Genomic DNA, 20,132 nt, shown 5'->3' with positions numbered 1-20,132 from the left:
CTGCGCTGCCGCGCGGCCAAAATCGCTGCGTGTTACTCCGTTCGGGCTTTTTTGCCTCTGCCAAGGCCACAGTCGGGTTTTGGTCTTCCAGAGCCATAGTACAGTGCGAGTCCCCCCGAGACCGGCTGCCCGTGGGTCTCCCATCCATCCATCCCTCCCTTCCTCCTGCTGCAGCTCCAGCTGCTGGAACTGCCCGGACTGAGCAAACCTTCCAGCAGAACAACCCGAAACCACTGTCCCTGTGCTGTGCAACCTGCTCCTGCTGCTGGTTCCCTGCCAGGCAGGATGCCAGAGCATGGGGATCCTTGTCCCGGCCGTGCCTGTCGCTGCGAGCGCTGCGGCGGCCGGGGAAGGATGGGCTGGGCTGGGGTGTTGTGCCTGGGCTGGGGTGTTGTGCCTGGGCTGGGGTGTTGTGCCTGGGCTGAGAGGTTGTGCCTGGGCTGAGAGGTTGTGCCTGGGATGAGAGGTTGTGCCTGGGCTGAGAGGTTGTGCCTGGGATGAGAGGTTGTGCCTGGGCTGGGGGTTGTGCCTGGGCTGAGAGGTTGTGCCTGGGCTGGGGGGTTGTGCCTGGGCTGGGGGGTTGTGCCTGGGCTGGGGGGTTGTGCCTGGGCTGGGAGGTTGTGCCTGGGCTGAGAGGTTGTGCCTGGGATGAGAGGTTGTGCCTGGGAAGGCAGCCCGGGCTCAGGCTGCGTTCCTGGGGGAAGGAGGGAAGCTCCAGCACTCGGCAGAGATTCCAGCCTGGCTCTCTGTGCTGTCAGACGGGCTGTGGGCTCAGCGAGGAGCGTGTCAGACACCCCGAGGCTGCGAGCTGGGATCCAAAGTGATGTCATCCCTGGAGATTCTCTTGTGCTTTGTGTCTCAGCTCAGTGCTGAAAACACAAACGTGGATGTTGGTGTTTTTATCCTTTAGGAAGGTGTCCCTGCCCGTGGCAGGGGGTGGAATGATGTGAGGTTTAAGGTCCCTTCCAACCCAAACCACTCTGTGGTTTGGATCGTGTTTATTCTTGTCACTTGGAACACAAATGCTCTGTCACCTTCAGTATTGTGGAACAGATGTTGGCTGTACTTCAGGACACAGAAGCAATCCCAGATATTGAAGATGGTTGAGCTTTATAAAGAATAAGTCTTCAAAGTGCCAAACCCTCTGAGAGAGGAATTCTCTGTAAAGGCTACGCCAGAGCTGTTTTTCCTCCTGACACAAAGTTCATCAGCTGATTTCCTCTCTGCTCCAGCTGCTGACACGTAGCCTGAAGCAGATCCCAGAGCTTCAGCTCCCTGTCAGGTGTGACTGTAAACTCCTCCAGCTCTAAGAAACATCTGGAACCTGGGGTCAGACCGTGGCAGGTAGCAGGGTAGAAGTTCAGTGATGTGTTTATCTACTTGGAATTGTTTGAAACTCCTCAAGAACTTAAGCCAAGCAAAGACATTCCCACAAAAATGAAGTTACCTCCCAGTAATTCAGCTAATTTGCTTGTAATCCTTTCTGGAATGTTTTAACTCTGCCCCAGATCCGCCCCCCAGAGCTGTGTGGCTCCAAAAGGCTGTTGGAGTTAATGCTCCACTTATAAACATGTCAGAATATTATTTTTCTGTTTTGATGCCAAGTCTGTCATGAGCAAACAAGTGGTTTTCTTCAACAGCATTATTTTAGATGGGAACAACCGGGTTTATTTTAAGACAATTTGATCTGTTTTAGGCTGAAACACCAAACAGAAACACCCAAGGAAATTATTCTGAGCAGCATGTGAAGGAGTTGAAACTTTGTGGAGCTTTCAGGCAGGGCAGACCTTCAGCAGCTGCTCCAGGGATGCTGGAGGGTTTTGTGCTTCTTTTCATTGCTGGGCTTGATGACAACTGAATTAATTTGGTTGTGAGTCAGGAGTACAAAAATACAGTGCAGAACACGTGGTGAAATCTTTCTTAAATGGAGAAAAACCTCCATGATACTCTTCAAACCCAGTACTCTGGAATAGTGGCTGTGTCAGCTGGAATTGCCCATCTCAGAGTGCTCCTGGGAGACAATCTGGGGTAAAAACTGGTGGTTTTGTTCTGATATAACTTCCAGGTCACTGGCAGGACTGAGGCAGCTTCAGTGTTTTCACTGACCTTCCCTGTGAGCAGACAGCCTGGGCAGGACAGGGACTGCTGCCTGTTTCACTGACAAGAGGATATATCTATATATATATTCTATAAAGGTTTCTGGCATTCTGTGAGCCACAGGTCTTGCTTTCTGCTGGCTCTTTGTGTCCTTCCCAGCTCGGCAGGTCCATGCCAGAAGTGTCCTTTTGTGCCCTTGCAGGTGAACTGCTGCACTCTCCTTGTTTTGTCACCTTGGTAGCTGGAGTTTGGCTGCACAACCCACCTGATTTAGCTGCTGGCTGCTCAGGAGTAGCCTCATAGAAACTTCACTTTGCTTATGCTCTAAAATCATCCAGACTAGGGAAGCTGCCTCCTTGTGTGGATTGATTTTGTTCCAGATTGGAGCTTTTTGTTCCATTTGGATTTCCTGCCGTTCGCTCTTTAGCTTTAAACCCCAGCCTGTCTCGTTGCCTGTGATTCCTGGTGATTCCTGGTAGGACTTTTGTTTGTAGAGCTGAGCTCTTGAAATCCTGGGTGTTCCCTGGGGATCTGGTCATACCTGTGTGTGGGTGGGCTCTGTGCCACCCTTCGGGAACTGCTCTGTGTGGTTTGCTCCAGCAGCCAGGTGTGATGCCTCTTTGCTGCCCCATTGGTTTCACAGGGACAGTTTGCCAAATTAAAGCTTCTCTTTTCCCCCACTGGAGTATTTAAAACCTCCTGTATCTTTGCTACATCAATGAAGACATCAGGTCTTGCTGCCAGCAAAGCTTCATGTGCTTTTGCTTTTGCTTTGTGTGTACTCTAAACCTGTGGAAAATAGCAGCTGAGGAATTCTTGCAGACTTCCTGTGCAGAACCCTCCTCTGGAGTGAGGTGTGTGGATTTAGAAAGCTCCTAGATAGCTGGACCATTTTAATTGCGTTGATGGCCCCTCTTAGATTGGTTTTTGACCGAGTTTTCTGGCTGATTTGGAAATCAGCAGTGATGCTGGTGTGGGAGGGCAGTTTGGGGATGGCACAACTCGTCTGCTTGACTTGCTAATGATCCAAACTCCCTCTCTGAACTCCTCTGCCACTCAGATTTATCATTATCTATAATTAGCGGCTCTGTATGGGAGAATCTAATCACCTTGAACAGATAAGTGTTTTCAAGGAGATTAGAGAGGATCTTCAGGTGAGTATTAACTCATCAAGGATTGGCTCATGTGATCATCGATGCGATGAGTGTCTGTTCTCCCAGCAGCTTTCTCACCTTTCAGGGGCTCAGGTTTCCTGTTGGCTCCTCTGTGGGTTGCTCTGCCGCTGGTTACCTGTGGGTTGGGTGTCTGAAGAGCCCCTAGCAGTGCTTTTTATGGGCACAGGATGGAACAACAAAAGCAGTGGCAAATGGAGAGGGGAAAACCTTGTCGTGCTGTGTGATGTGGTCATTGTTGTGGAGTGAAAGGCTTCTCCAGTGAGCAGCATTAACTCCCCTCATGGTTCTGCTCTTAGAGCAGTGCTGGGTGCCTGGGGCGGTTCAGCTGTCTTGTCTGGGTTTTATCCTGCAGCTCATTTCCCTGGAAAAGCTGTTTCCCAGAGCAGCATTCACCGGCTCTGTTTATCCAGCAATTAACTCTTGGCTGGCACTGTAAAGGGCTTGAGCACAACCCAGAGGGGTTTTTCTTGCTTCTCGTGCTGAGACTCCACTGAAAGCTGAGGTGAGGAGTTCAGCTTGAAAGCTGCTGCTGATAGAAGAGACCTGGAGGGAACTGGGGGCTTCCAGAAGAGACCTTGGAACCTCTAATCCAGAGCCTGTTCCATGTAGGGCCTCCCAGTGAGGTTGCTCAGGACCTTGGGCTGCTGAGGTTTGGATGTCACAGAATCACAGAGTCATTTGGGTTGGCAAACCTCTCTGAGATCATTGAGTCCAACCAGCACTACCAAGGCCACCACTGACCCGTGTCCTCAAGTGGCACATGCACACAGCTTTTAAATCCCTTCAGGGAAGGTTATTCCAGCCCTGGCATGGGCAGCTGTGCCAGGGCTGGACAACCCTTTCTATTAAGAAATTTTCCAATACCCAACCTGACCCTCCCCTGGCACAGCTGGAGGCCGTTCCCTCTCCTCCTGTCCCTTGTTCCCTGGGAGCAGGGCCCGACCCCCCCCGGCTCCCCCCTCCTGTCAGGGGGTTGCAGAGCCAGAAGGTCCCCCCTGAGCCTCCTTTTCTCCAGGCTGAACCCCCCCAGCTCCCTCAGCCCCTCCTGCTGCTCCAGCCCCTGAAATCAACAAGGTACGAGATTGCAGAGCCTCTCCATGGCCCTCTTCCAGTGTTGGACCAACCTTGGGGGAGAAATGTTTCCTTGTATTTAGCTTGTACATAATAAAATGAGGCAATACAGTCTCCTAGAATGATTTTTGTAACACCTCCTCCCTCTGCAGACAAGTCCTGGAGTGTTTGTCACCCTTGGGTGCTGGAGTATGCAGGTTTCCAGGAGAGCCCTGGAGCTCCTGGTGACTTTGAGCTCCTTGTTTTTAAACAGTGATTAATAATTGGTGTTCCCAGTCATCTTGTTTTCTCATGGCACTTGCTGCATCCATATGGTGCTTTGCTGTTGCTCCTTGTTCATTATTTGCCCACGCTGGAGGCAGCTCCTCGCTGTGCTGTGTCCCTGGGGACAGGGTGCTGGCACAGCTCCGTGGGGACATGGCATGTCCGTGTGGCATTCCGGGGGTGCTGTGGGGCGAGGGCAGTGATGCTCTTTGGGCTGCTGCTTCCAGCCTGGATTGCTCTGCTCCCAGGATGGTAGGAGGGGGTTGGCATCACTTGACTCCAAACAGCAGCTACTGCTGATGCTGCAGGAGGGTGTCAGACATGGATCTTGTCCTTAAGGATGTTTCTATCATGGCCTGGTTACTGGTGCTGTGTGAGGGGTTTTAGAGCTGCTGCCTGGTTCTGTTTGCTGGCTGCAAACTGCAATGAGAGCTGTGAACTCTGTTGATGCTTTATTTCTACCCCTGTCATCTTAAATCACGTATAGTTGATTGATTTGTTCCATCCCTGGAAGGGATGGCAAGGTTGGAAGGGGCTTGGAGCAACCTGGGCTAGTGGAAGGTGTTCCTGCCCATGGCAGGGGGTGGAATGGGATGAGCTTTAAAAGTCCCTTTCAGCCCAAACCGTTCTGGATTTCTGTGACTCTGTACTGGCCCAAGTGCTTCATTCGATGAAATCGTAGCAGAAATAACTGGCTTGTCTTGTGCAGAACTAAACTTTGAGAGGGGCAGAGCACTGCTGTTCTTGTGGAACAGCAGCAGCCTGTGTTGCTGTCTCAAGGTCAGTCGTGTTGCTCACACTACAGTTTTCCCTCCTGGAGCAGGTTGCAGGCGTGAAGTGTGTTCATGGGCTCAACTGCTCAGGTCGTCACCAGGGTGAGGTGCCTGGCACCCATTTCTGGTCTCAGTTGTCCCAGCTTCCACTGCTGGAGCACACGTGGGTGTCGGTGCCCCTCTGCTGTCCCTGTCAAGAGCAGGGGGTCACTGCCCAGCCCTGTGTCTCTCCCACTGGGTGCTGGAGCTGCCTCAGCTCTGCCTTTTTCAGCTCTGCCTTTGGAGTGGGCTGGCCCTGCTCTGGGACATCCAGGGCTGTGCTGACCTTTAGGAGCAGAGGTTGGAGTGGGCTATCTGTGCCTCAGGACATCCAAGGCTGTGCTCAGCCCTGGAGAACTCTCTCCAGCCCTCGGTCCGTGTGCTGCCGGCGGTGCTGCCGAGTGCTCCAGGAGCTCTCTTTGGCTCCAGAGGTGACTGCCATCACCTGCCTCTTGGCTGTAGCTCCTCTCCCTGTCTTTTTCCAGGGAAATATGTATTCAGCTCCAGCCTGACTCGCTCCAGTTACAGGTTTAAGTTGGTGCTTGCACGGCCTGTCATCCTCTGTGCCCACAGTGAGTCACCGGGGAAGGAGCTGATCTTTCTTGTCAGGAGTAATGTGAGGAACCTGCTGTGCTTTCCCCTGTAATATCCCTTGTATCCTGCTTGATTTCCTCCCAAACAGGAGTTTTCAACCAGTGCAGCAAGCTCTGTAACTCATCTCTGAACAACATGGACACTCCTTACCTGTAGGTTGATTGATGCTGCAGCGGGTCAGACTGTTGAGCTTCTCTGTATTGTTTGTGCTTGTTGTGTATCAATTGTTGTAGCTGGGTAACCCACCCTGGTAATATTAGGTAACTGAAGTGTTATCAGTGATATCAGAGCCCTTTTCTCCCTGTAGGTCTGTTCAGCTCTAGTGCTGATGGCCCACAGCTCACCCTGAAATGTGAGTTGTCAGGAGAGCAGGCAGCATCCTGGAGATTTATCCCTAAATAGGATAGTTCTTCCAAACCTGATCTAACTGGAGGTGTTAAATATCCCTTCAGACCCTTATTATGCCATTCAATTATCATAATCATTCCTACAGCACGTTGGCAGGGATCTTTCCTACACTTTACATCAGCCTTTGTTTGGTTTTGCTCAAAAAGCTCGTTTAATAATTAATGACATAATATTCCTGTGTGTGCCGGCTGCGGGCTGGGCAGGCAGAGCTGGAGGAGGAGAGCAGAGCCGGCTGTGCCGTGGTGCTGGGGCAGTGATTGCTGACTCACAGGGCCAGCGCTGAGCCCTCGGGCTGCCAGCGGATCAGCGGCGGAATTAAACATGCAGATGGGAAGCGTGGGACTGTGTGGCACTGACAGCCCCGCGCCCAGAGCAGAACAAATCAGAACAAATCTCCTCCTTGGTCCCGTGCCAGCCACTTGGGATTCACCTCCCCGGGCTCCTGGCAGTGCTGGTTTGTCCCTGGCTTGTGCCGTGACCCGGCCTGGCCTCCTGCTGTCCCCGGTGGTGCTGCTGGGGTGTGACATGGCTGGGCTTGGAGCTGCTCACAGGTTGTCCTGCAGCTCTGGGCGCTGACACGGGCAGTGGTGGAGCTGCTGCCGTGTCAGCACCATTGTGTCACAAACCCTGTGCCACAACCCCTTGTCACCTGTGTTTTCCCTGCATCCAGCTGCCCTTCCTTTCACACCCTGCCGGGCCAAACTGTGTTTCTATTCACTCTGCTGGTTTTTTTTTATCTTTATCTAACTCTTCAAGGCTGTTTCTGTTTTGAATCACGACCGGATAGATGTATGTCCCTGTGGTGACTCAGGGGGAGGTCCTTCATTCCCTAAAAATAGTCTTAATTCTCCAAATCTTTTGGATGAGAGCACTGTCTGGGCACGCGTGGCTGGTTAAAGCAGCTTCTGCAGTGCATGTGGGGGTAAATATGGGGGGTAGGAGGCTGTGCCTTTCTCTTTTCCTGCTTTAACCCAAAGCAGTGATTCTTAAGCTGTTATTAATAGGTAGAGCAGGTTTCTGCTGGGAACCTTATAAGAAACAGAGCGGGAGAATGTTGCCCTTGGGACCTGCAGGTTGTGTATTGCTGGTGTGTGTAAGATCCTCTCGGTTCAGGCTGCTTGGTTGGCACAGACACCTGAACACTGTGGCTGGGCGGGCTCCTAAAGAACAGCAAACTCCTTCCCATGCCACAGCCACAGATGTGACACCACGGGGGGTGGCAGTGGTGACCTGGATGGGAGCAAAGCTCCTTTAGGAGGTCCCTTGGCCTCCTGGTGCTGGTGATATGTTCGGGTCCGTTGCTCTGTTTCCTCAGGGCTCCTCCCAGTGCCATGGGGCAGCGAGTGCCGCCGTGTTTGCAGCTATTCCGTGTTGGTGTTCCCAGCTGACTTGGTGCTTTGTGCCTGTCACTCACCCGAGCACAGAATTAGAGTATTTGTCACAGCAGCAAATATCCATGGCAACTAATTCCCCAGTTCTGGGAATCTTCATGATTTTTGAAGTTTCTGTTTTCCTGTGAAATGCACAGGGGTGGTTCCACAAACTTTTTTTTTCAGGTCTTCTGCAACTGTCAGGAGTGGTGGCTCTTCTTGGAGGCGTGTGAAAAATACACCGGTCCGAGTTCGGAAGATGGGGTGAGTTTGGGTGGATTTGGCTGCAGCGTGGACGTGGGTGACTGGGACATGCCTCTGCTTTCCAGGACTGTGCAGGAGTGGAGACCACAGGATTAAAGAAACACCTTTTTGTCACAGAAATGTGGAGTTGCCATGCAGCAGGTGGGGATGTCACCTGTGCCTTCAGCTCGTGAGGAGTCAGTGATGTTGTGTCAGGGCAGGCTCAGGTTGGATCTCAGGCAAAGGTTCTTCCCCCAGAGGCTGGTTGGGCACTGCCCAGGCTCCCCAGGGCAGTGGGCACAGCCCCAAGGCTGCCAGAGCTCCAGGAGGGTTTGGACAACGCTCTGAGGGACAGGGTGGGATTATTGGGGTGTCTGTGCAGGGCCAGGGGTTGGACTGGATGATGGGTCTCTTCCCAACTCAGGACATTCTGTGATTCCAAAGTTTCAGCCTTTGGTTTGAAGTCCTTTCTGGAGGCTCTGGCTGGGAGCCCTCAGGTGGTGCCATGTGCCTGGTGTCAGGGCTTTGTTGTTCAGCAGCCCCATCCTGTATTTTTGGAAGAGTGAGACCTCCCAGCTTTGCTGTTTCCAAACCTGCAGGTTGCTGTGCCTGATGCTGGACGCTGTTTATCCACTGTTTATCATTCCCAGGTTACCACTGAGGTGCTTCCCAACAGAGCTTGTAGAGCAAAAGGCACTGCAGGTTTATAGGGTGTGGTGAGGTGAGACTAATCCCTGGCTTTATTTTATCCCAACAGTGTTTGCCATTCCTTGTCCGTTGGGTCTCTGTGGTCTGTGTGGGGGAGAGGCTACTTTGGGCTCCCTGGGATGGAATTTTTATAAGCAGAAGGAAGAGAGTGCTCAAACCAAAAGTCATTTTGTGATGGTATAAAGGTGACAATCATCATAATACTGTGTAACTTGTACTGATCATGCACAGCACTATGAACTCCCACACAGAACTGGACTTTCATTGTCTTGCCATGAGCTGTGGGACTCCCTTTGGGAGCTGGTGTGGTGTTTGTGCTCCCAGTAGCCATTTCCTCTCAGGGACTGATTAGGAGTACCTATGACTTGATTGGGTTTTGGTAGATGTGATGAGATTCCACTCCATTAGTCACAGTATTTGCTGTATAATGTCATTATTAACGGGTGAGTGCCCTCCCAGCCAGGCTGTGGGTGGTGCCAAGTGGAGCAGAGAGGTCACAAGTCTGGATTTCAGAGGGACCATGACAGGCTGGAGTAACAGGATAGTGGGAGCCCTGTGATGTTCAGCAGAGGCAAACACCAGCCCTGCTCTGGGGTTCCTGGCTTGAAGCAGCTTTGCAGAAGAGCCCTTGGGAAAAACAAGGTGACCGGGAGTCACCAGAGGTCAGTGGTGGCTTTGGCTGCTCAGCAGAGGTGCAGCGTGTCGAGGGAAGGGCCCGTCCCCTCTGCTCAGCACTGGGTGCCCTGGCTGGGCCGTGGGTCTGGTTTGGGGGTCCCAGGGTGAGGCTGGAGGGGAGAAGGGATGTGGGTGTGCTCAGCCTGGAGCAGGGGAGGAGAGGGGAGACCCACAGCTCTGTGATGAGGGTGTGAGAGGACAGAGCCCGGCTCTGCTCTCTCAGGAGGAGGCAGTGGGCTGGTACCAGCACATGAGAAATCCTGCATGGACACATGGAAACGTGTTTAGCTGGGAGTGAGGGCTGAACACTTGGGGTCTGGAAGGAACTCTTGACTATTCCAGCTGTGGATACATGGGGTCCTGAGCAACCTGATTTGGATGCAGATGCTCAGGGCAGGAGGCTGGACCTGAGGCCTCCTGAGGTACCTTCCAGACACGTTTCATGTACCATTCTGTGGCAGTTTGGTTTCTGACAGTAAGTTTGTCTTCAGCTCTCTGGATGCTGATGGGGGTGAAGAAAAGCTGTGTCATGTCTGTGGCTTGTCCTGGAGCCCCTGTGTCTGTTCATAGAGTTCCCCACTTCCATGGCACCCTAAATTGAGGGAAGGATTTCTTCCTGACACTGGGACAGCCTGAGGACTGGTAAGCCAAACTTAGGATGGGATTAAGCTGTGCTTTGCTGCTCTATCATAGTTTTATCTCTTAAAGCTTCTAATAAATACAGTGTTTTGCTGGAACACTTGAGGAGGCAAAGACCTAGTTGGGTTTCTGATCCTTTTAGGAGTAGGGTCGGCTTAGGAGCTGAAGGATAGGAATTTTCCTAATTTTTTTGCTTGTGCAGTCTCTGGGATGTCCCAGCTGGGTGCTGCCCTGGAACTGTTTTCCCAGGAACCTGCATTTTTATGTAAGTAAACATGGAGCATGCACTGGGTGAGGCATCTGCCTCTTCCTCTCTGTTTCTTTCCTTTACGCCACAAGGAAAGCAATAAAGACTTCTAGTGGAAAAAACTATGGATGCAGGCTGCTTGGAAGTTTACTTTTAAATTTGGAAGTTGACTTGCAGAGATCTAGAAATTAATCCTTTTGCCCTGTAACAAACCCATTTTTCCCTCCTTCCAGCCTGCAGACATCCAGCCAGGAATTGTCACTTGTAAGTACCTGCAGAGGCTGCAGCTCCATGTCCCAGCACACACAGTTACTGGATTAGGATGAATTCTGCTGCACATCTGCAGCCCTAGGGTCCCTTCACAGCACAGGAGTGAAATCTCAGGCTGCCCATAGTTGATATTCTGCATTTTGGGGCTATTACAGGTTAATGTGTTACCTGCCACCCCCTGCTACAAGCATGAAGCACATGCTGTGGGAACGGGACTGATTCCATCGGGATTTGTACATTTGAGTTCCAAGTGCACAAAACCTGAACAGCCTGAGTGGTTTTCAGAGTCAAATTCTGCTGGCAGTGGAGACTGAGAGCTTTAGGGAGACATCCCTGTGGATGCTGCAGGGAGTCAGTGATGTGTTTGTAGGAAGCACTGGGATCATCACGTGGATGCTGTGCCTGACATTCCACAGGGTCAGGCTGGAGGTTGGAACAGCTGGAGGAGCTGCATGAGCTTGAATCATGGGATCATGGAATGGTTTGGGTGGGAAGGGGCCTTAAAGCTCATCTCATTCCACCCCCTGCCACGGGCAGGGACACCTTCCACCAGCCCAGGTTGCTCCAAGCCTCGTCCAACCTGGCCTTGGACACTTCCAGGGATCCAGGGGCAGCCACAGCTTCTCTGGGCAACCTGTGCCAGGGCCTCCCCACCCTCACAGGGAAGAATTTTCTCCCAATCTCCCATCTATCCCTGCCCTCTGGCAGTGGGAAGCCATTCCCTGTGTCCTGTCCCTCCACCCCTTGTCCCCAGTCCCTCTCCAGCTCTCCTGGAGCTCCTTTAGGCCCTGGAAGGGGCTCTCAGCTCTCCCTGGAGTCTTCCCTTCTCCAGGCTGAACAATCCCGGTTCTCTCAGCCTTAATGTATTGTGTTTTTAATGTTGGGAACTTGGTCCAAGGTGTTTGTTTCCATGAAGATTTACAATTCCTCTAATTTTAGGAAGAAGAACTTGTAAAGTAGCTAAAACACCAATAATAAGTGGCCTGTAATCCCACAGGCATTGTCCTGAAGTGAGGCATCCTCATAGGTATGGAGGGAATTAAAGTTTTGTTTCACATTTGAGACACCATCCTTTAAATATTCCCGCTGTTTTCCGTTTGTCTTGTAAAGGGAATAAGTTAAATCCAGTGAGCCCTTTGTCCCATGTGTTTGTGCTGCACCAGGTCTCTATAAAAAGAATCTGCTCCCATGTGCAAGTGTTGTAGTCGGAACAGCTTAGCTTAAGTGAGCGTGGATTTGATGTGATCCCACTTGCTTACTTGGGAAAAAGGGCATTGTGCTACTTTCCACTGGTGTGTGCTCCTTAATGTCATAGAATCATGGAGTATCCTGTGTTGGAAGGGACCCACAGGGATCACTGAAGTCCAGCTCCTGGAATATGTTGATATGGGACCATTTGATTCCCTGCAGTGGCCTGGCTTCTGTCCTGTCTTCCAGCATTGCCTTTTACCTCTGGTAAAATAAAAAAATAAACAGAAAATTGAAGGTTTAAATAAAAATGGGTAGAGAAAGTAAGAAAGATGAGTTTTCATGCTTGAAAACAGTCTGGTGGATCCTGGGAAGGAAAGAGGAGGATGAACACAGCTTTATTTGTCACCTGCATGTGGCTCTGCTCTGGAAACCAGCTGAGCACTGTGCCCTGTTCCTCTGCAGCCCAGCTGGGCTCTTCCTTCTCCCCTGGGAACGCTTCCCATGTCCATCCTGCAGTGCTTTGGGCTCCTTTGATGGAATCCTTCCCATGGCAGAATTTGCTGGGCTGAGGGATCAACCCCAGGGCTTGGGGTCCTTCCTGGCAGCTGCTGGACAGAGGGGACATGAACCACTTCTTGGAGTCACTCTGAGGAGCACGTGGATACAGAGGGTGCTTCTAGGCCCAGCTTGGCCTTTTCTGTCTGTGGGAATGTTTGTATAAGGTCTATGACATATAAGTTTAAAGCTGCAGACCAGCATTCATCTCCCTGCTGTTGGCTGGAGCAAACGTGACGCTGTGGAAAAGCTCTGGAGAGCTGTTTTCCTTCTGGTGCTGGCTGAACTTGTGGTGTTTGTTGTTGCAGGTGGATCTGTCCCTGTCTGGGGATCCACTGGGAGTGTGGATCACTGCAGGGAGAGCTGCTGAGGCACACGGCAAGTGTCTGCTGCTTCTCCTGTTTTCCCTGTCGTTTCTCTGCGCTGGCAAAGCACCCAGCGTGTGTGTGTTTGCTCTCGTTACCTCTCTCCTTCCTTCCTCCGGTGGAATTTGTCCTGAGGAGCAACCAGAGCCCTGTGTTGTGTCCCAGCACTCTGGGGTTGCAGTTGTTGGGGGGGCAGAGGAGGAGGTGTTTGGAGGAGGGGAGCGTTGGATGCGGCTCCTACAGAAATGGATTCTGCTGAGACTGAGGGCTAAAAATAACCTGTTCCCAGCCCTGTCCCTGTGAAGGGAACTGCTGGACAAGAGCTCTCAGGCACTCAGGGACCCAAGGTTTTCATGTCCTCTGTGAAGCACCAGGGCCTGGAACTGCACTGGGGCTTTGGGACCTGCTGGCAAAATCCTGCTGCTTCCCAGGAGCCCCAGCAGGTGGGTGGGCTGGGGGGCGTCTGGACAAGCAATGTGCAAAACGGGGTTTTGCTTGTGCAAAAAAAACCCCTAAAGATGGCTTAAGAGAAGGCTGGAAAGGGACTTTGGGCAAGGGCCTGGAGTGACAGGACCAAAGGGCATGGCCTCCCACTGCCAGAGGACAGGGTTTGATGGGATATTGGGAAGGAATTGTTCCCTGTGAGGGTGGGGAGGCCCTGGCACAGGTTGCCCAGAGAAGCTGTGACTGCCCATGGATCTCTGGAAGTGTCCAAGGCCAGGTTGGACGAGGCTTGGAGCAACCTGGGCTAGTGGGAGGTGTCCCTGCCCATGGCAGGGGCTGGAACAGGATGAGCTTTAATATCCTTTCCAATCCAAACCATGATTTGCTTGTTTGCCCTTTGTGGTACATGTCCAGCAGGCTGCTTTGGAAGCCCCTTGGCTTCCCAGAGTGGCTGCTGGAACGGAAGGGAGTGACTTGGGATGAAGTGCTGAACCTTCCCTGCGTGAAGGAGAGGGGTAGGATGGCAACTGGTTGGTCCTGAGCAGGTTGGGAGGACAAGGGCTTGGCTTGGCTGGAGCCAGAGGAGCAGGGGGTGGGATGGGAGCAGAGGGCAGGACTTGGACTGTGCTGAAACAGCTGGAATGTTGCTGCTCTAAAACCACCGAGCATCTTATTGCACCACACATGTTGTCTTGCAACACAATGCACTGAAATAACACCGAGAGTCTGGACTGAGCACTTGGGAAATTTTGTTAAAGCTGTAACTCGTCCTTGTCTGCTCGTGAGAGCCCTCCCTGGGGAAGGTCACTGACTTTGCTTTCCCTCTTGGCCGTGTGTTTGACTCCTCTGTTCCTGGTAACCCACAGTCAGTATCTGTAGGACTTTTGCAGAAGAGGTACCTCCCCTGAACGCTGATCCCGGAGCAGAGTATTGGCATTACTTGGATTATAGAATCCCAGAATGGTTTGGGTGGGAAGGGGCTTTAAAGCCCATCTCATTCCCACCCCTGCCATGGGCAGGAACACCTCCCACCAGCCCAGGTTACTCCAAGCCTCGTCCAACCTGGCCTTGGACACTTCCAGAGATCCAGGGGCAGCCACAGCTTCTCTGGGCAACCTGTCAGGGCCTCCCCACCCTCACAGCCAACAATTCCTTCCCAGTCTCCCATCTATCCCTGCCCTCTGGCAGTGGGAAGCCATTCCCTGTGTCCTGTCACTGTGACAGGCACACAGTGCTGAAAGGCACTCAGTCTCACAGGGAAGCAGCTGAGATGTGCCAGGTCTGTCCCAAAGTTGTTGACCAAGGTCACTTGAGTGTCTGCAGTGTTTGATCCAGGAGCACCATTAGTCCCAATCCCAGTAAGCAGTTAACTCTCAATTTCTATTTTAAATAAAGCTCTTGGCATCTGCAGTAGCTGGAATGCCAGCTGCCAGTGCTTTTTTATGTTTTGGGTTGTGCCATAAGGGATGGGAAAGGTCTCACACTGTGCCACGCTGCCCCTCGCAGTCACACTGCCGACACAGCTCGCTGTGCTGCTCCCATTTCCCCTCTGAAAAACCTGCTGTTCAGGACTGCTGACCTCCTCACTCCTCAGGAGCACGTCCTCCAAGGATCAGCTGATCATTTCCTGGGTAATGAAGGTCGTGGAGGCACCTTGTGTGCATTAGTCTCTCTTGCAGTATTCAAGGTCATGCTCCCTTCTGCTCAGACTCAAGTGGCAATTTCCTGGCCCCTGGAATGTGTTCCACAAGGCTGGTAACTGCTCCCAGACCTGGGATATGCTGATTGTAGAACTGAGCACGGGTTTGTCACGGAATAAAGATCTGGGTGGTCTCAGGAGGCCACAGAAGTTGCTGGTGTTGGCTGACGTTGGGTGTTTGCCTTGAGCAGAGGCAGCTGCATGTCCTGTTCGGGGAGAAGATGGAACTGAAGGAACCTCTCTGCAAACCTGCACTGGGCACACACCTGAAACCAGCAGCACAGAAACCTGGAGTGTAAAGTAGTTGTTGAACTGAGGAATCCAAAGGCAAGGGCTGAGAAGCAGCAGTTTGGGTTTTAAATGGGAAGTTTCATCTTTCTTCCTGTGCCTTAAAATAGAGGAAGAAATATGTGCAACCGTGTGGGCTTTGCATCCGGATATAAATCCTTAGGGAATATTTCATACAGCAAGAGATTCTACACCTGGGTATCTGTCCCTAAGGAATACTTCATCCATGGGGAGATCCTGTGCTATAATTGAGTGTTGTTTGAAAGCTGACAAGGAGTCAGGAGTGCGATGACTTTAGTGTGATGTTTGAGGTCACAGGCCATAATTCATGTGGTGTCTGTGAGGGAAATTTATTTGGTACTGAAAGCGTTAACATTGATGGTAACTTACACAAAGAGAGCTGCTTGCAGCATGGAAAAATTCTTGGAAGTGAGCTCTTCTATCCACACTTGATCTTGGAAAGATGGGATGAGTCTTGTGCTCAAAACAAATACATCCCTGAACTCTGTAGTCTGGGAAAACGGGGTTTTTTTGACCAATCTGAATATTGTAAGTGGAATAGGAATTGATGGGATAGGAGTAAAAATGGTACTTAATGTTGGCTGTGCTGTGCCCTGTGTGCTCTTATGTCCTCGGTGGTGAGAAAATATAAATATGAGCTGACTGTGGCTGGTCTTTATTCTGATCATTTAATGCAATTCCCAAGGGCTGAAGGACCAGCAAAAACTTAAAATCAGAGGCTGTAACGAGAAAAATCACTGCCTGAGGCTCTCATTGCTGCAGTGCATTTATTCCTTGTGCAACAAGAATATTTGTCAAATGAACCTTGTGTGTGATCACTCGCTCTTTGGTCTCGCTCAAAAATGAGCCACCAAGCACGTGAGCCAGGCCTGACCCAGGTCCTGGGTTATCCTGATGGCTGTGGAGGCAGTGGGATCTGCACCAGACTTTCATAAACTGTTCATTGATGTGATTATTTCAGCAGCTGCACAGCCCATGAGTCTTGGTGGGTTTTTTCCCCTCTGGGGAAAAAATGAAAAAGCAATGAAAAAAAATTGGAAAGCAATGAAACCAGCAAACTAGGGTGACTGGGGGCTTCCTCTGGCGCTTTTAGAAGAGGTGAAGAGGGTTTCTGATGGGGTTTTCTGGAGCTCTGAGCGTGCACAGGCCTCCTGTGCAGCTGCCAATGTCCCTGCTGGGCTGGATGTGAGCTCCGGGCTCTGGGGGCAGTTTGACACCTGCTCAGATGGGTTCATGGTGACCAGAACATCCCCCTGAACTGAGGACTTATCTTTGGGAGCTACATCTGGGCAACGAGTCAGAGAGGAGTGTGGTGAGGCCCTGGCGCAGGTTGCCCAGAGAAGCTGTGGCTGCCCCTGGATCTCTGGAAGTGTCCAAGGCCAGGTTGGACGGGGCTTGGAGCAACCTGGGCTGGTGGAAGGTGTCCCTGCCCATGGCAGGGGGTGGCACTGGATGGGCTTTAAGGTCCCTTCCAACCCAACCCATTCTGGGGTTCTGTGAAGAGCCTAAAGGGGAGTAAATGAGTGCACTCACAGTACAGTGAAGGAGTGCAGGTGCTGCAGACAGCTCTGCCTCCCCAGGAGCTTTCTGTGGTGGTGCCCGATGCTACAGCTGCCAGCAGTGGCCTTGGAGGAGATGTAGATCTGGGCAGAACCCATTCCCAGCTCCACTGCAGATTCCAGCTCCCCACAGCCATTCCCAGCTCCAGTGCAGATCCCAGCTCCTCACAGCCATTCCCAGCTCCAGTGCAGATCCCAGCTCCTTCACAGCCATTCCCAGTTCCAGTGCAGATCCCAGGTCCCCACAGCCATTCCCAGCTCCAGTGCAGATCCCAGCTCCCCACAGCCATTCCCAGTTCCAGTGCAGATCCCAGCTCCCCACAAACATTCCCGTCCTGTGCTGCAGTGGATTTGTGGAAGCTGCTGAACTCGTGGTCTGGTTTCTGGGCAGGGCTGGCCAGCAGTGTCCCTGTGCAGTGTCCCTGTGCACTGTCCCTGTGCAGTGTCCCTGTGCAGTGTCCCTGTGCTGTGTCCCTGTGCAGTGTCCCTGTGCACTGTCCCTGTGCTGTGTCCCTGTGCAGTGTCCCTGTGCACTGTCCCTGTGCAGTGTCCCTGTGCACTGTCCCTGTGCTGTGTCCCTGTGCAGTGTCCCTGTGCTGTGTCCCTGTGCAGTGTCCCTGTGCTGTGTCCCTGTGCAGTGTCCCTGTGCACTGTCCCTGTGCTGTGTCCCTGTGCAGTGTCCCTGTGCAGTGTCCCTGTGCTGTGTCCCTGTGCAGTGTCCCTGTGCAGTGTCCCTGTGCAGTGTCCCTGTGCAGTGTCCCTGTGCTGTGTCCCTGTGCTGTTGGAGAGGACACTTGGTGCTCCAGAACACTCCTGTGGTGTTTCCTTCTGACCACGTGCTGAGCTTTTCCCAACCCTTTCCCAGTACCGAGTTCCTTTAATTCTGGTCTTGCTGCGAGGGAGGGAGGAAAAGCCCGTTTTGGGGGGTGCAGCAGTGTTGGCTGGAGCGAGGCCGGGGTGGTACCGAGTCACAGCAGCACAGGAGCTGCTGCTGCCCTGCACACCAGGGGGATGGTTCACCCCAGGAGCAGGTGAAGCCTCCCTCCCAAACCAGTGCCTCAGGGAGCCTTTGGGTGCCCGTGTTTGCAGGGCTGATATCCTTATCAGCCAGGCCACCACTGGCCTCTCCAGAGCTGCAGAGGAGATAGCACAGTGTGCTGGGAGGAGTGGGAGTCATTTTTTTAAAATTTGTTTCATTTTTTCATTTTTTTTCCATAAAATCCCAACACAAAGTCCCTTTGCCAGACCATATCTGCACTTGCTGATACTGCACTATGGCTTAGTTTATCTCCTGCCCACTGCTGAGGTTTCCTGGCAGAAAACCTGCACTGTGCACGTGAGAGAGGCAGAAATGTGGTATAAAAGCTAATCCTGAAGGTGTACAGCTGGATGGGTTGTTTTTAGGGTATCCTTGTATTTGGGGTGGGAGTCTTGTCAGTGGGAGCACTGCAGAAACAGAACATCCCTTTTTGGGGAATGAAGAGAAGGGAACTGGAGCTTGTCTGTGCCTTTTACTGTGATTCTGATTTTGGCAGGAACACCATTTATAGGTCTGTGTGCATTTGTACAGGCTTTACACAGCACTGCCTTGGGAAACGAGACCCTGCACTTGGCACCCTGCTCAGATATGTTATATATCGGGAGGAGGTTGCCCAGTGGCACAACTTGTGCTGCCCACCCAGCAGCTCTGCCCCTCTTTTATTTAGGAGAAGAAGTCTGGGAGAATCCTGGGTGTTGTTTGCAGAGCCCTTTCAGCTTGGTTTCTTGCCCTGCCCACCCCTTACCCCCGCACTCTTTCCCAGCAGTGAGTGTGCTGATGTAACTCACTCACATCTGAGATGACTCCACTCGTGCACTGCTGACGTTGGCACAATGTGCTCCTGGGATGTCCCTGTTCCTGCCAGGCAGTGCCAGGGCCGAGCACGGCACCACGTCCTGCACTGTGGCAGGGGGGGATTGTCTGACAGGTCACCTGCCCCCAGCTCCTCCGGGGGTCTGTCCTTCTCCCTGAAGCACAGGCTGTGTGTAAATGATGTGGAGCAGAACGTGTCTTCCAGGCTTTTCCTTGTGAAAAACTTGCCCTTCACTGGGGTGAGTGTTGCAGCCAAACTGAATTGGGAAAGCACTGGAGAAAGGAGAGTGAAATCCAGATTGCTGTGCTTATTGCTCACTGGCAGGAGAAGTGTACAGCCAGGTCTCCCCTAAATCCATGCTTGGGTGGTGTTGCTGAGGCTCACTGGTGTTGGGTTCTGTGTGTGGGGGCAGGGGTTTGTCCCAGAAGCTGGCTTGGGAAGCTGCTGGATGGCTTGGAGGGGAATATTCCCTTGACTTGTGAAGGTGGTGAGTACCCAAGCTGCAGAATCCCTCTGGCTGGTGAGGATTGCAACTGAATTGCATCCCTTTGGCTGGTGGGAATTGCAGCTGGATTGCATCCCTCTGGCTGTGGGAATTGCAGCTGGATTGCATCCCTCTGTCTGGTGAGGATTGCAACTGAATTGCATCCCTCTGGCTGGTGAGGATTGCAGCCTGGATTGCATCCTTCTGGCTGGTGAGGATTGCAGCCTGGATTGCATCCCCCTGGCTGGTGGGAATTGCAACCTGGATTGCATCCCTCTGTCTGGTGAGGATTGCAGTTTGGATTGCATCCCTCTGGCTGTGGGAATTGCAGCTGGATTGCATCCCTCTGGCTGTGGGAATTGCAGTTTGGATTGCATCCCTCTGGCTGTGGGAATTGCAGCTGGATTGCATCCCTCTGGCTGTGGGAATTGCAGTTTGGATTGCATCCCTCTGGCTGTGGGAATTGCAGCTGGATTGCATCGCTCTGGCTGGTGGGAATTGCAGCTGGATTGCATCCCTCTGGCTGTGGGAATTGCAGCTGGATTGCAGGCTTTCCCTTAAACCTGATCCTCCCTAATCTGTGCCCATCCTGACTGTGGCCAGTTGCAGATTAATCAGCCTTTAAATAGAACTAAATCGTGTGTTTTCACAGCAGCCTCAGTCCAACACTTGCCATGTGCTGGTTTGGGGTTGGTTTGTGCTTCGGTGGGTTTGGGGAAGGCAAAAAGAGGAAGGAAAGAGAAAATCTGAGCTGTTTGTCACGTGGAGCTTGTGGTTTGTGAGAGCCCTACTGAACCAGCTGTACTGTGCTGAACATGGATCCTGCTCACTGGAAAAACACCTCCAGAGCCACGTGCCTGCTTCCTCTTGGGCATTTCAGTTCTGGGATTGAGTCGTCATAAAAACCCCTTTTCCTTGAACCCGGGGAGAGTAATAACCCCAAGAGGTTTGGTGTCCATGTTCCACCCCTGTGAGCTCAAACAAAACCAGTTCTAAAGTGCTTTTTGGGATTTCTCACACCTAAAAGGGACTGCAGAGATTTCACTGGCTTTATATCCCCAATTACTCTGAACAAAGGACGTGCAAAATCTCAGTTTATT

General features: G+C 52.1%; 1 protein-coding gene across 2 annotated transcripts in view; it reads left to right on the top strand.

Annotated features, from left to right (window-relative positions):
• The window catches only part of OSBP2 (oxysterol binding protein 2), a 105,132-nt gene that overhangs the window by 359 nt on the left and 84,641 nt on the right, over positions 1 to 20,132 (top strand). Inside the window, exon 2 of one of the 2 annotated variants that reach the window (XM_027720771.2) lies at positions 7,978 to 8,055. The exons of the other annotated variant lie outside the window; for it this stretch is intronic. Within the exon in view, the coding sequence (XP_027576572.1) occupies positions 7,978 to 8,055 (78 nt within the window). The remainder of the gene's footprint in view (positions 1 to 7,977; positions 8,056 to 20,132) is intronic. 2 annotated transcript variants of the gene reach the window in all.

This window comes from Pipra filicauda, unplaced genomic scaffold, assembly GCF_003945595.2.
Source record: "Pipra filicauda isolate LSUMZ 115617 unplaced genomic scaffold, ASM394559v2 scaffold520_size808073_pilon, whole genome shotgun sequence".
In the NCBI taxonomy this organism is placed as follows: Eukaryota; Metazoa; Chordata; class Aves; order Passeriformes; family Pipridae; genus Pipra; species Pipra filicauda.
This window is presented reverse-complemented; position numbering and strand designations above follow the sequence as displayed.